Genomic DNA, 13,824 nt, shown 5'->3' on the forward strand with positions numbered 1-13,824 from the left:
ATGTAACACGAAAATGGTAATAAGATATTGAGCAAAAACCGAAAAAATACATCGTATGCAATGTCTATTCACATACCTCGTTGTGGCAATGTTTATTTATGTACCTCAGGAATGGCAATATCTATTCATATATCTTGTCTATGCCTCGTCTATGCCTCGTCTATGATCTCGTCTATAATTTTACATGGAGTCGGTAACATCGCATGTGACATGAAAACATGAATCATTGATGAAAATGAATATATGTACATCGGTAAGATTGAAAGTGACATAACCATAGTAAGAAGATTGGTGTACCTCTAATCTTTGTTGTGGTGTTGCACAATTCAATGTCACTTCATTCTTTCTATTACGTTTATCTCATACATTATTTGTATTTGATTTTTGTACATATGCTACAGTGATGCAGTTTTATTTGGTTTGAAGTTTGTAAGATAGATTTATTAAAATCAACGTATTGATTACATGAAACTTAAAACTAAATTAATATTTGGTCTGTATCTTCAACGAAAAATACGTTGAATCAACCTTCAATTTACTTATCATTTAATATTATTGAAGTATTTACATATATAATTATGTGACATAATAAATTTATTCTTTTTTTATTTATTTATTATATACATTCAATACATTAGTAATTCTAATAAATTTTACAAGTGATTTCTTATAACAAAAATTTGTCGAATTAAATCACAATTTACGATCATAAAATATATTTGCCGTGTTTTATTTTCATAGTGTTAAGTTTATTATTTTCTGAATTTGCATATGAAATGGCCTGGTCTGGAAGATTTCATGCAAAAAGCAATAATGATCTTATACAATATCTTAAATGTAAGTGATATAAATATTTTGTAGCTATATGTATATTATAGACATACATATACATATATTACATATATCGTATACATTATATATATATATATATCTTTTTAATTTAGCATCAAGAATAATTAAATCAGATAAAGTTTACGAAGCAATGTCTTCTGTAGATAGAGGAAATTATACCCGTTCTGGCTATGCATATATAGATTCTCCTCAGGATATTGGCTATGGTGCAACTATAAGTGCTCCTCATATGGTATATATCTTATGAATTTATGAATTAAAATATAATATATAAAATATATCAATGATATATTATATTGATTAATTGAAATTATTCAGCATGCATATGCTTTGGAAATACTTGAAGATAAATTACATGATGGCGCTAGAGCATTAGATGTTGGTTCTGGTTCTGGATATTTAACAGCATGTATGGCAATGATGTTAGGCTCAAACGGGTTAGCTATAGGTGTTGAACATATTCCTGAACTTAAAGCATTTGCTATGCAAAATATTCAAAAAGATAACCCAGAACTTCTTGAAAGTGGACGCATTCAATTAGTTGGTAATAATTTTTTAAATTTTCTATATAATAATATAGATTTGTATACTTTGTAGAAAAGTATGCAATGTTCTATATTTATATATTCTAATATTTATATATGACATTTTAGTTGGAGATGGACGATTAGGCTATCCAGAAAAAGCACCATATGATGCTATTCATGTGGGAGCTGCTGCTAAAGAAATGCCTCAAGCTGTAAGAAAAAACTTTAGTTAATGTTATATAAGAATTTATTATACTCACTAAAACTACTTTTTATATAGTTAATTGATCAATTAGCTCCTGGTGGGCGCTTAGTATTACCAGTGGGCCCAAGAAACTCGGATCAAGTATTAGTACAAGTTGACAAAATGAGAGATGGAAAAATTAAAAAAACGACTCTTACAGGTGTAGTTTTTGTCCCATTAACAAGTAAAGACAAACAATATCCTTCATGAAATACATGTATGCTCCAATAAGTGAGCAGATTTTTTTCTGTGAATTAAATGTAAACGGTAAATAAAGCTTATTTTATAGTTCTAATATATATATACAAGTGCTTACAAATCAAATTAAAAATAAAATATTCAAGATATTTCAAATTATATATAATAATCATAATTATAAATATCCGTAAAATATAGATGTTATTAATATTATTATATACATATATAATAATAGATATTATGTAGATACACATTAAGAATTTAATAACACATTAATAGTGAATTTAACTATATCTTTTTATTTTTAATATTTATTATTTAAAATCAAATTTTATTACAATTTCAGTTTTAATAAAGATTAAAAGATTTATCATAATTAATTGCATTTTGATTTCTTACAAATACATTAAGTATATACCTGATTACAAATTTTCTTATAATTAATTAAGTTTTTACATGCTATTATATATTTTAGATTCATTATATGTAATTATTTCCATTTTATACATAATTTCATATATTTATGAAATTTTATTATTTAAATACTTAAAGAAATGCCTCAAAAATAATTTACAATAGTGTATCAAATATTACATTCATAAATTTTGTCACAAAGTATAAAATAAAATTTGATTTGATTCAACATTGTCATTTCTTCTTAAATATAGGGGCAGTGAGATGAAAGTTTATTTATATTTATTTATTTCTTTTGTCCAAATTATATGATTAAAGTGCTTTAACCATGAACAGACTGAATGCAGAACCTGATATCAATCCCATGCCAAGAAAAGCTCCTATCATAATAGATGCGATTTCTTTCTCTTGAGAATCTACAACCCTGTTTAAAGATTTTTAGTACAAAACTAATAAAAATTTATTGAAAGAATATCTATATATAATAACTTACGTAGGAGTTAAAATAAATGATAGATTACATAGATAACCATTACTAATGGCAAATGCAATAGTTATTAAAATATAATAAAGATCGCTATGAATATAAACGGAAAGATGATGTCGGGGCTGAGCATTACAAAATATAAAAGCTGGTATAAAGATGACTCTCATTAGACTTAAAAGCACGACTTGCCACGGTTTATTTTTTGGCTAAAATATGAATTTGAATATTATTATAATAACAAAAAATTAAAGTTCTAATATTTTTTATACACACCCATTGAAAAATGCCTGATAATATTCTGCCAGTATAATCACCACAACTAAAAATAAGGTAGGTCACCACAGGTACAAAATAGATATCTAAAAAACAAAAAATATAAAAATTTTGTAAAATTTTTCATATTAAATTCAATAAAGCTTACCATTCCACGCATACCCTTTGCCTTTACATTGACTTTCCACTAACACAGTAAGTGCTGGATATACAGAAAAGGATATAAAAAATACTAAAAATACATTAATACCATAATGCCAAATTCTTTTAATAATACGTGTATAAGATATTGTAGTCCCTTGAGGAAAAGTTACTTCTCCAGTTATTGAATAATCTGCTTCTACATTTTCAGGTAATTTTTCTACCATATGATGTTTAAAAAATGCCTATCAACAAAGTAAATGATATATATTAATATATATTATATTCAAGTCTTGTCTTCAATTTATAACAGATTATTTGTTCATGCGTCTGTGTATCATCATCATAAGCTACTTATAAAACAGCTGTATAGCAAATATCATTATAGCGGTGAGTAATTTGGAATACTAAATTACTTACTACTTTTTCTAGAATTACATATGCAATTAAAGATAAAAATAACATAACATCTCCAATTATAAAATAAACCAGGCCTGAAAGTACAGGACTAGCACCAATCCAAAGGGAACATATTTCTGCTATAGCAGTAATAATTCCTCCAAGAGCTTGTCCACTTGACATAGCAGTTATATATTTTGGAGAAAAACGTCCAACAATACCCATTAAGCTTCCTCCAAAAATTGCACTTGCAGCTATAAAAACAAATATCTACAAATACTATATTATGTGATTTAATTGTTATAATATTCAATAGTACTTTAGTTCTAAAAATATACCATTAACACATGCCACTGTGGTCAAAGTAATTATTAAAAATGTTCCTTGCCCTAAAAATAAAATTAATATTTTATATTAACTGTAAAATAATTTTATATGAAGTATTTTCATTTATTTAACTTACATTTGTCTGTATTTATTTTAACAAATATTGTTGTTAAAATAAAAAATAATAATATTGTACACTGGGAGCTGACCATTCTTACTCTTAAGGAAATTCTGTTATTTTAATATTTTTTATGTAATTTAAAATTTCTTTTAATTTGAATGTTGCATAAATTCCTTATTGTTACATAGTTAAAATTACATTTTACTTACTTTTTACTAATAAATGCATTTAGAATTAAAAAAAATGTATTTGGTAGTGCACTTGCTACACTTATGTAAGATGTGAAACTAGCTTGGAGATCAGTTTTTTTTTCTAAATTTTCCACATGACTATAATTAATATTTTTCGTAGAATTTTTATGTATTTCTCGAAATTTATACATCCAATAATCATCAGCTGTGATAAAAAAACTCCATGGAATTAATGTATTTATACCAAGTACATAAAAAACAATGTATGCAAGATTATATCTGAAAAGTATAATAATTTCTATTATATAGATTTCATATATGTCTATGTATATATATTCATAATAATAAGCTAAATTATTTTAAACAATTTTTACTTGTCACTAGGTTCATATTGTTTTAAAAACGGTTTTTCATCTGGAACAGAAATGTTTGGATCATCGGCTTCAGTTTCTAAATCATCTTCAAATTCACTGTCTGATACACCTTCTAACAAAGGTCTTCTATTGATAGAATACGACATGGTAAAGCTAAAAGCATAAAAACATTGTCATTATTAATTCTTCAAAATTATATATTACATGTAAATAAATTTTATCAAAATTGTATATTTAATGGATATTAATTGAATAGAATTATATTTAAACTTTGTACTTACGATATTATATACAAAGCAGCAATAAAGTTTTTTCTTCACAATTTGCACACATTTAAAACATTAATTATTTACATTGTGACAGATAATTAATATAAATTTTTTTAAACATTATTAAATTTAACACAAGTAAAAACTTTCGAAGACCATGTTTAATAAACCACGTCTGTAAAACAATTGATAATGTTTTTAGCACATTATTGTTTTAAAGTCTCGAAAGACTTAATAGTTTAAATATGTACATATGTATATTTAAATATGCACATATGTATATATGTCATTTTCTTGACCATCTGTGACTAAACACAGATACAAAAACCAAATACTGTGTCATTATAGTATTAAATTAATCCTAAGTTCTCCTTTCTTTATTACTTGTTTACATCTGGTACAATATATACACAAATGAATTACACGTGAAGTGTAATGACGTACTGTCAAAAGTATTCAATTTATCACATAAAAGCAAAATATATATAAACTACAAAATTTTAAATTTAATATTATTTGTTTTACTAATTAAAATTATTTGTTTTACTAATTAATATTTTGTTTTACTAATTAAAATTTATTTCTATATTGTGCATGACAAATAATAATTTAACCAATCAAATATAATGCGCTAGTTTATTTTTTACTGATCAGATATATCACACACAACATATATACATATGTTGAATTTGAATATACTACATACTATGTATGCATACGTATCAGATCCCACGATTCCACCATTGATTAGATAAAATGAAGAGATTCAAGTCCAATGTTACTCAAGTTTGCATATTGACAAGGTATAAAAATAGTTATCTAGAGAAGTGTATATCAGCAGATTTTACGTAGATTATATATCTGAAAAATTATACTCTGCGGTTAATATGCGACGAATTTGTTATTTGTAAATGTAGTACGTTCAGTAAATTTGATGGGTAATAAATGCGATATTTATTGTATTTCATCTCGTAAACTTTTACATGATATGGACGTGTGATGATATAAAAAACTGCAAAAATGTATTCTGTGTTAGGAAAATGGTAAACATATTTGCTTGATTAAATCGTATCATTTTTTAATCACTTTAATCAATTTGACAGTCATTTTCTTGTAGTTTTTGCAGAAAAGATGCAGTAAGAGCTTTGAGTACGGGTGAAATATCCACTGCATTACGACCTTTTTATTTTACTGTCCACCCTGATCTTTTTGGGCAATATCCCACGCAAAGAGTGAGTATATTTTAATTTATAATGATTTAGTCAATTTATTAAAGTAAATTTTAAAAGTAAGCAATTTAAATCACTTATGCGTCGACAATATAGTTTTTGATTATAGTTAGGATTATTTATAGAACAAAGGAAACGCAATAATTATTGCATATATTACTAATTATGCAAATAATATATGTATAAATAGATTTATATTATGTAAAAATTTGCAATTTCTAATAACTATAACATGATATACCAAACATACATTAAATATTATATTAAATACATTAAATATAATTTTTCTCATTTTAATGTTTCAGACAGTAAATGAAAATTCCTTAAAACAATTAAGTTCTATTATAGAAAATTTACAACAACAAAGACCGATAAGGCCTACCACTTTACCATTTTATTTACGCTCAAAAAATGAAAAGGAACTCAGGGCTGGAAAATTTACTTTAGTACAGATTCAATTGAAAGAAAAGGATCTAAGACAAACTATACTCTCTATTCTGAAAACGTGTGATTTACCAACAACATTTGTAGATCAAATAGAAGAACAAAAACCACCAGATAGTACAAATTATAAGTCAAAATATTGGCAAAGAAGAGGAGCTGGAGAGGATATAGATTTCTCAGAATTAGAAGATGATCCTATTTATGCTTCTATTCTAATGAAAAGAAAAATTAATTCAGAACCTGATACTTTTAAGTAAGTCTATATTATTTTATTTATGTAATTAAAGTAATAAAAAATATAATTTTATAGGGCATATTTAGATAAACATATTAATGAAGTACATGTGAAGTTAGAAGCATGTAGACCAATGAGAGAAGAAGTACAAAAGTTAGAAAAGATATTATGCTCTGAATTAGGTTTGAAAAACATTATATGGGATTGTGGATGGAACATAACTCATTATAGAGGATGTCTCTTAGCTTTTAAGGCATTAGCTGAACATCATCCTGAACCAATGGAAGTACTCAAAAATAGAACACTTGTTTTCGCCAATGATACAGGCATTAGTTTAGAAGGAAATGTTATGTTAAATTCAGGTGAAGTGAGGCACAATTGGCTTGATGTAAGAATAAATTATTAAATTTACATAATGTTTACAATATATTATACTTTGATAAATGAATATTAATCTTTACAGTTAATTAAAAATATTCAGAAGTATGATCTGGTATTATTTAGATTACCAGCTTTTGAAAAGGCAGTTTCACAAGTGCTTCTTGACATTAAAGTTGGTCGACGGTGCGTAATACAACACATTAATTGAGTGACGGTAAGGCTCAGGGTACTCTATATGTGCAGGAAATTCATGCCAAAAGTAATGGCTAGCCAGTATGAACGACAACTTCGACAACTTACAACAACCCTCTCGGATTATCGAGGACGACGAAATTACCCAAAAGTATGGCCGGCTGATCTGTCTACTTATGAAATTGTAATTGAAGCGTTAGTATTACCTATGACATTTAATATCTGATATATATTTTCTTTTAGTTGATTTGTTTGTTGTAAGTATATAATATATATATTTGTAAGTATAACTTATAAATTATAAATTTATATGTGAATAATAAAATGAAATTTATTTTCAGTGAAGCAGGACCTTTAATGCTCTCTCCTACAGGACAGTTTATAGTTCCATCTTCATGTCCAAGTTTTCTTTTAGTAAATTTTATTACTGATAATTTAGAAGAAGCTACTAAGAGATTACATCACTATAATAAGTAAGATCATTTTGTAATCTGGCATATAAAATTGATTCACTATTCTAAACATATAATTTATTTGTAGCATAAAGTATGTAGAACGTGAACTTTATGATAAAACTGTCCAGGAATTGGGATTATCTGTATTAAATAAGGATGATAGTATAACTCCTGATTTGATGATACAATGCTGTGAACGTTTATTATTGCATAAAAACATTTTAGCACCTTTATTGAAAGGGGTTATGCTTTGGGTGACACATTATTATTCTGTTATGAGTGATGGTGTATTATGTATACCATGGGATTGGAAACTTTGAGAGAGTTCGAATATAATGTATTTTGTATTATCCTTTTGCTGTTCTTTATCTTATAGAAATTAAAGCAACAACTATATTCAAGAGTTAATTATTTGTTAATGATTATCATGTAGATTATATATGTGATAAAAAATCTTAGATTTTTATAAAGCATAAAATACAATTTTTTATATAGGATAAAAAACTTAGGATATTGCACAAAGCAAATAGCTCCTTTCTTATTAGCTCTTTGTAAAATACAATGTAAATAATATCTTATAAACTGTATTCGCATATTAAATATAATTATTATATGACTAATCTTAATACATTGTATATGAATTTTTACAATTTTAAATTTGAACAAATAACATGAAAAAAAATTTTATAAAATCATGCAATACAGATAATGCATGTAAGTAAAAGTTAACAAATTTTTAAATTAATATTAAATTCTTTATTGAAACTCTTCTGTCAATGTTTCATAATACATAATAATTTTTTTTTTTCAAGAAAAATTACAAAATCTCTTCATCTGTATAAATTTTATAAAATTCATGAATTTTTCATAAAAATATGATCAGATTAATATGCTAATGTCTGACATTATCGTTAAAAAAATGTAGCATAGTAATAATTCATAGTAGAGCAACGAAGACCATTAGATGCCTTGCAATTTAATATAAAATAATCACGATGACCGTCATATTATGACAGAAAATACATCAAACATCTGTAATCTTTTTTTAAGATAAACTGGACTTGGTTTATCATTTCTCGATTGTTACAGCAATTTAAAAATTCGGATCATGTCTCAAGTAGAATTTCTACAAAAGAGCTACATTCGCACCGGTGAATGAGAGAGACTGAATTAGATAGAGAAAATTGGAGTTAAGGACTTGGACATTTTACTTCGAAGTCGCACAGTTTCAATGGAGGAAAATGAAATATTTGAAGTATAAGATCTGAAACATCTTATGTCATGAAAGTATTAGTAACATAATATAGTTTGTAATATTAGCTATCATTTTTATAAAATATATCAATGTATTATTAAAATTGAAGCATGAAATGAAATGTAAAAATTGATGGATTTTTTTCAAACATCTGTTACAGAAGTAATATTTGGTTCTTTAGTTTTATTTTTATGAGTTTAGTATTAAAATACTTCTAAAATACTTTGAAAAATTTTAATGATGACAAATTCTTCTAATTATTTATGTATAATTTTTGTCAATTCCAAAATGAATTTTAAAAAAAAATACCATCGTGATATTTTCTATACCAGTTCTGAATACATTGAATTTTACAGTCAAATTTGTTTGCCAAAATAATTATATCCAAACGAAATGATAATAGACAAGCTTTTGGTAGAAATTTTAAAAGCCAAACACAAGATATGCTACATTAAAGAACATTATAGTCATTGAAAAAAATACAAATAAAGACAATTAATTTTTTTACCTTAAGTTCCAATTTCACGGTTACAATATACTGATGAAAGTAGACTAAAATAAAGTCTGATGGAATATAAAGAATATGTAATAATGGATGATTGAAGAACTATCCCTTAATATTTATGAAGAATCTTCAAAAATAAGTTAGAATTTTCATAAAAAATATTTAAATAAACAATTATAAAATTATATTTTTCAATTCATATAAAAAAACCCATTAATATAAGCAAATAATACATTTTCAAATAGAAATTATTTTTTCGCTTTTTCTTATATATATAACACTATGAATTGTGAACTTAAAATATCAGGAGTTGAAGGAAAAGAGCTGAGGACAGCCAACGATCTCTAACTCCAAAAATACGCTTAGGTGAGATGAGTAATTTTCATCAAGGTGTGGGCACCGTAAAGACGGCTACCCATCCTAGAGCGAGTCGCAGACGCAAATGCTTAACCTGAAGAGTCGCCATCGGTCTATCACGCAGCTGTAGCCATTGTGATAAGCCTCTAAAAATATTAAATTTAGATTCATAGAATGAATACTAGTGATCTGTAGTAATCAAATGTGTTAAGAATTAAAATGTCGGGTAAATGTTACATCTGATTACTTCATGTACACACAAACTATAAAAATGCCGGTCCAAAAGGATACAAATATTGTAAAAATCGCTGTTCAAATGACAGAACAAGTACCACAACTCATTGAATTTAATCAAAAACATCCACTTACTGCAATTATTCAGGTATTTAAAAATTAGGAATTAATAATAAGAAATTTTTTAGTATATAATAGTATATATCAATATTCTTCAAAAAAAAAAAACTATCTAAAATTAAATATTAAGATAAAGACTTACATAAAATAAAAATAACATATATTATTTTTATTAGGAATTGTGCAATGGGTGGGGTCTTTCTGATCCTGAATCATATTCATTACAATTTTCAGAAAGTAACAATCAAAATTATATCACAGAAAAGAATCGTAATGAAGTAAAAAATGGTAGTATTTTAAGATTAGAATTTTCCCCCTCAAAAACAGCCTCTGACATTTTAACAAAGCTTAACAATGGGACTATGGAAGAAAAAACTGTTTCTTTGCAAAAATTAAGTACTCTTAGCACAGATATGACATTTGCATTAGAATTCATTAATAAACAAGGATTAGCCTTAATTATATCACAGGTATCACAAATCTGTTTATTTTTAATTTATATTATTTTATACTTTATTACAATCTGTGATATACACAGGTGGAAGGTGAAAAATATAAAGGAAATGCACTTGCGTATTCACTTCAATCATTTGTAGAACTAATGGATCATGGAATTGTTTCTTGGGATATATTAGAGACACCTTTTATTAATAAAGTAGCAAGCTATGTGAATAATCAAGCTGTAATTCAAGATACTAATATTATTGAAGCATCACTTAGTATTCTTGAAAATATAGTATTAAATTCTTCTGGAAAATATGGACAAGTTGAAAAAGAAGTTACATTTCCTAATTTAGTAATGCATTTACAAAGTACACGTCCACAAATACAACAGAATGCAATAGCTCTAATAAATGCGTTATTTCTTAAGGCTGATTTGTCTAAACGTAGAGCTGTTGCTGCCACTCTTCAATCTAAGCAAGTTAGAAATGTATTTTTGACAAATATCATACAATCTACTGGTCAGGTATGAAATTAGTTCTCTTTTTTTATTAAAAAAAAAAATATATATATATAGTATTTGGAGTATTTCATGGAGTATTTAAATTAGAACAATTAAATATCTTAGTTGTTTTTAAAGATATAGATTTTTAAAAATATGGATTTCTTTAAAAAGTTATTCAATATTCAGGAGGCCATAATATAATTTTTTTGTAGATAGAGAGATTTCAAAATTAGCTCTTTCTTTTATATGGAATAATTTAGTTTTGCAATTCAACTTTTTATTTTATATAAAAAAAAGTATTACCATGTGTATATTGAAAACATATTAATTTAAATGATATTTTAACTTTAATTTTATAAAATCTGTGCATCAAAAACAAAAATAATATGAACACAAGAATACTGCTCTTTTCTTCCCTTGTCTTTCATATAGTAAATTATTTATATACATACATATATATATATATATACAGATTAATACTTTTTTTCTAATATATATAGATTAATACTTTTTTTTATAAAATATACTAACATATATCATAAAAAATTTTTCGACTTACAAAAAATCATTATTCCCATATTATGGCTTCCTTAGTACTATCATTAACGTAATATTACTATTCATCTATATCTTCAAAAATAACGGAAATATTTAGCTGTTCCAGTTTATATGCTGCATTCTGTATGTATAAATTTTAATGTATACATATATTTTAAAAATATGAATTTTAATATAGGTTGGTGCAGAAATGGCACATCAATTATATGTATTACAAACACTTATGTTAAGTTTGTGGGAACAGCGTATGATGACAAAAATGGATCCACAAGATCAAGATGCACATGATAAAATTAAAGAACTTCGAAGAATTGCTTTTGATACTGAAGGAGCTGTAGGTGGAGATATTACTGCTAGAAAACAAGGTCTTTTTGCTAAAGACTACAAAAAATTAGGTTTCAAATATGATATTAATCCTGCTCTTGATTTTACTGAAACTCCACCTGGCATGCTTGCCTTAGATTGTATGGTTTATTTTGCACGTAATCATATTGAAGCTTATACTAAAGTTGTTTTGGAGAACTCTTGTAGAGCTGATGAACATGAGTGTCCTTTTGGTAGAACAAGCGTGGAGCTAGTCAAATTACTTTGTGAAGTAAGTATTTAACATAAATGTTTAAAACAAATTAAATTTTAATTCAATAATATGATTAGGTTTTACGTATTGGAGAAGCACCCAGTGAACAAGGACAATCATATCATCCTATGTTTTTTACACATGATCATCCATTTGAAGAATTTTATTGTGTATGCATAGTCCTTTTAAATAAGACTTGGAAAGAAATGAGAGCCACTACTGAAGATTTTGTAAAAGTGTTTTCTGTTGTAAGAGAGCAGATCACTCGAGCACTTCAATGTAAACCTACAGGATTTGATAAATTCAAAAATAAATTACAACAATTAACATATTCAACAATTACTAATTTATGGCAACAAGAAAGGACTAGTAGAGAAGAATGGGAAAGTCATGCAAGGCCGATAGTTGAACTCAGAGAACAAATCACACCTGAAATTTTAGAACTCATTCAACAACAACGCTTAGGATTTTTAGTAGAAGGCACCAGATTTATGAAATATAGTGCTAGAGGCCAGGTATTGATCTTTATTTCATAAAGTATTATTAAACGAAACAATTTCTTCGTGTTTGTAACTATGCTTCATACTTATACGTTATTTTACTTTTATACTTGTACAATATTTTAACTTGTACATTATAGAGAATCAAGGATAAGTTCTGGTATGTTCGACTTTCACCAAACCACAAAGTATTCCATTATGGTGACTGTGATGAAAAATCAGTACCAACAATAGATGAACTTCCTACAAAACTAGCTGTTGTTGAAATTCGTGCTTTACTGATTGGTAGAGATTGTCCTCATATGAAGGATTTGCAACGACGAAAAACTACCCATCAGTTAGCATTTTCTTTAATTTTAGATTCTGTAGAAGTTTCAAGTCTAGATTTCGTTGCTCCCGATGAACAAGTGTTTGATTATTGGACAGATGGTATTAACGCCTTACTTGGTATGTTGTAATGTTGTTCATATCTTTAATTAATATCTTTTCAAATCCAAAAACTATGTTTTATTTACAGGTAATAGAATGACTAGTAAAGAAGCGGAAAATGACTTGGAGACATTATTATCCATGGATATTAAATTGAGACTTTTAGATACAGAAGGAATTGATATTCCTCAAGATCCGCCTGCTATACCCGATCCTCCACCAAATTATGATTTTTGTTACGAATTAAAATAATTTCGTCTTACATATATTCGATAATTGTTATAACAATTTAATATAAGATATATTAATTAAGTAATGCTTAGATTTTATAAAAAAAAATTAAGTATTATTCTAAGCTAAAATTTTTATACAAACAATTAATTTTTAGCATTTTTTTATTAGTATTTTTAAATTATATATATACAAATTTTTAATTATATAAATTAAAACTGATATTTTAATTATAACGCAGTATATTTTACCAAAGATATATTTTACGTATACTAATTACACAAAATATTCTCAAAATCATTTGTATAGATGAATTATATTTACATGATAATATAAGATGTTTTTTATCTAATGATTCT

The 13,824-nt window shown here is 26.1% G+C and overlaps 4 protein-coding genes across 8 annotated transcripts; 3 read left to right on the forward strand and 1 right to left on the reverse strand.

The window, feature by feature from the left end:
- The first annotated feature begins 228 nt into the window (after positions 1 to 228).
- On the forward strand, positions 229 to 1,918 carry LOC122534622 (protein-L-isoaspartate(D-aspartate) O-methyltransferase-like). 3 transcript variants are annotated; one of them, XM_043665447.1, is made up of 6 exons: positions 229 to 253; positions 742 to 837; positions 945 to 1,084; positions 1,171 to 1,396; positions 1,506 to 1,591; positions 1,660 to 1,918. In XM_043665447.1, the coding sequence occupies exons 1-6, from the start codon at positions 244 to 246 to the stop codon at positions 1,831 to 1,833; spliced, it is 732 nt and encodes a 243-aa protein (XP_043521382.1). In that variant the 5' UTR covers positions 229 to 243; the 3' UTR covers positions 1,834 to 1,918. The 3 variants fall into 3 exon arrangements, with proteins under 3 accessions (XP_043521382.1, XP_043521381.1, XP_043521383.1); XM_043665446.1 differs by lacking the exon at positions 229 to 253 and adding an exon at positions 282 to 493; XM_043665448.1 differs by lacking the exon at positions 229 to 253 and adding an exon at positions 285 to 429 and having other exon boundaries at positions 794 to 837.
- Positions 1,919 to 2,179: 261 nt separating this feature from the next.
- Positions 2,180 to 5,336, reverse strand: LOC122534618 (equilibrative nucleoside transporter 3). The gene is made up of 10 exons (XM_043665440.1): positions 4,830 to 5,336; positions 4,549 to 4,701; positions 4,193 to 4,453; positions 3,999 to 4,093; positions 3,874 to 3,924; positions 3,557 to 3,789; positions 3,144 to 3,381; positions 2,996 to 3,081; positions 2,729 to 2,928; positions 2,180 to 2,659 (listed from the first exon to the last, which is right to left on the reverse strand). Exons 2-10 carry the CDS (start codon positions 4,692 to 4,694, stop codon positions 2,548 to 2,550), a joined length of 1,422 nt encoding a protein of 473 aa, XP_043521375.1. The 5' UTR covers positions 4,695 to 4,701; positions 4,830 to 5,336; the 3' UTR covers positions 2,180 to 2,547.
- A 241-nt stretch (positions 5,337 to 5,577) lies between these two features.
- On the forward strand, positions 5,578 to 8,105 carry LOC122534617 (T-cell activation inhibitor, mitochondrial). 2 transcript variants are annotated; one of them, XM_043665438.1, is made up of 8 exons: positions 5,578 to 5,860; positions 5,935 to 6,049; positions 6,352 to 6,743; positions 6,801 to 7,113; positions 7,189 to 7,289; positions 7,332 to 7,493; positions 7,640 to 7,771; positions 7,839 to 8,105. In XM_043665438.1, exons 1-8 carry the CDS (start codon positions 5,838 to 5,840, stop codon positions 8,071 to 8,073), a joined length of 1,473 nt encoding a protein of 490 aa, XP_043521373.1. In that variant the 5' UTR covers positions 5,578 to 5,837; the 3' UTR covers positions 8,074 to 8,105. The 2 variants fall into 2 exon arrangements, with proteins under 2 accessions (XP_043521373.1, XP_043521374.1); XM_043665439.1 differs by having other exon boundaries at positions 5,581 to 5,860; positions 7,350 to 7,493.
- Positions 8,106 to 9,806: 1,701 nt separating this feature from the next.
- Positions 9,807 to 13,546, forward strand: LOC122534612 (engulfment and cell motility protein 1). Of its 2 annotated transcripts, XM_043665429.1 has the most exons (8): positions 9,807 to 10,252; positions 10,401 to 10,694; positions 10,763 to 11,191; positions 11,907 to 12,323; positions 12,383 to 12,820; positions 12,946 to 13,090; positions 13,166 to 13,252; positions 13,323 to 13,546. In XM_043665429.1, exons 1-8 carry the CDS (start codon positions 10,121 to 10,123, stop codon positions 13,484 to 13,486), a joined length of 2,106 nt encoding a protein of 701 aa, XP_043521364.1. In that variant the 5' UTR covers positions 9,807 to 10,120; the 3' UTR covers positions 13,487 to 13,546. The 2 variants fall into 2 exon arrangements, with proteins under 2 accessions (XP_043521364.1, XP_043521363.1); XM_043665428.1 differs by having other exon boundaries at positions 9,810 to 10,252; positions 12,946 to 13,252.
- Positions 13,547 to 13,824: the final 278 nt, after the last annotated feature.

This window comes from Frieseomelitta varia, unplaced genomic scaffold (genome assembly GCF_011392965.1).
Source record: "Frieseomelitta varia isolate USP_RPSP 00005682 unplaced genomic scaffold, Fvar_1.2 scaffold_62, whole genome shotgun sequence".
NCBI classification, from domain to species: Eukaryota; Metazoa; Arthropoda; class Insecta; order Hymenoptera; family Apidae; genus Frieseomelitta; species Frieseomelitta varia.

Coding starts and splice junctions, on each gene's coding strand:
- LOC122534617 (XM_043665438.1), top strand. CDS start 5,838: ATGTATTCTGTGTTAGGAAAATG. Junction 7,114..7,188: donor TGAGGCACAATTGGCTTGAT/GTAAGAATAAAT, acceptor TAATCTTTACAG/TTAATTAAAAATATTCAGAA. Junction 7,772..7,838: donor AGATTACATCACTATAATAA/GTAAGATCATTT, acceptor ATTTATTTGTAG/CATAAAGTATGTAGAACGTG.
- LOC122534612 (XM_043665428.1), top strand. CDS start 10,121: ATGTACACACAAACTATAAAAATGCCGGTCCAAAAGGATACAAATATT. Junction 10,253..10,400: donor CACTTACTGCAATTATTCAG/GTATTTAAAAAT, acceptor TATTTTTATTAG/GAATTGTGCAATGGGTGGGG. Junction 13,253..13,322: donor TGGTATTAACGCCTTACTTG/GTATGTTGTAAT, acceptor TTTTATTTACAG/GTAATAGAATGACTAGTAAA.
- LOC122534622 (XM_043665446.1), top strand. CDS start 466: ATGAAACTTAAAACTAAATTAATATTTG. Junction 1,085..1,170: donor CTATAAGTGCTCCTCATATG/GTATATATCTTA, acceptor GAAATTATTCAG/CATGCATATGCTTTGGAAAT. Junction 1,592..1,659: donor CTAAAGAAATGCCTCAAGCT/GTAAGAAAAAAC, acceptor CTTTTTATATAG/TTAATTGATCAATTAGCTCC.
- LOC122534618 (XM_043665440.1), bottom strand. CDS start 4,694: ATGTCGTATTCTATCAATAGAAGACCTTTGTTAGAAGGTGTATCAGAC. Junction 3,082..3,143: donor CAAAGGGTATGCGTGGAATG/GTAAGCTTTATT, acceptor TTTGTTTTTTAG/ATATCTATTTTGTACCTGTG. Junction 2,929..2,995: donor TATCAGGCATTTTTCAATGG/GTGTGTATAAAA, acceptor TTCATATTTTAG/CCAAAAAATAAACCGTGGCA.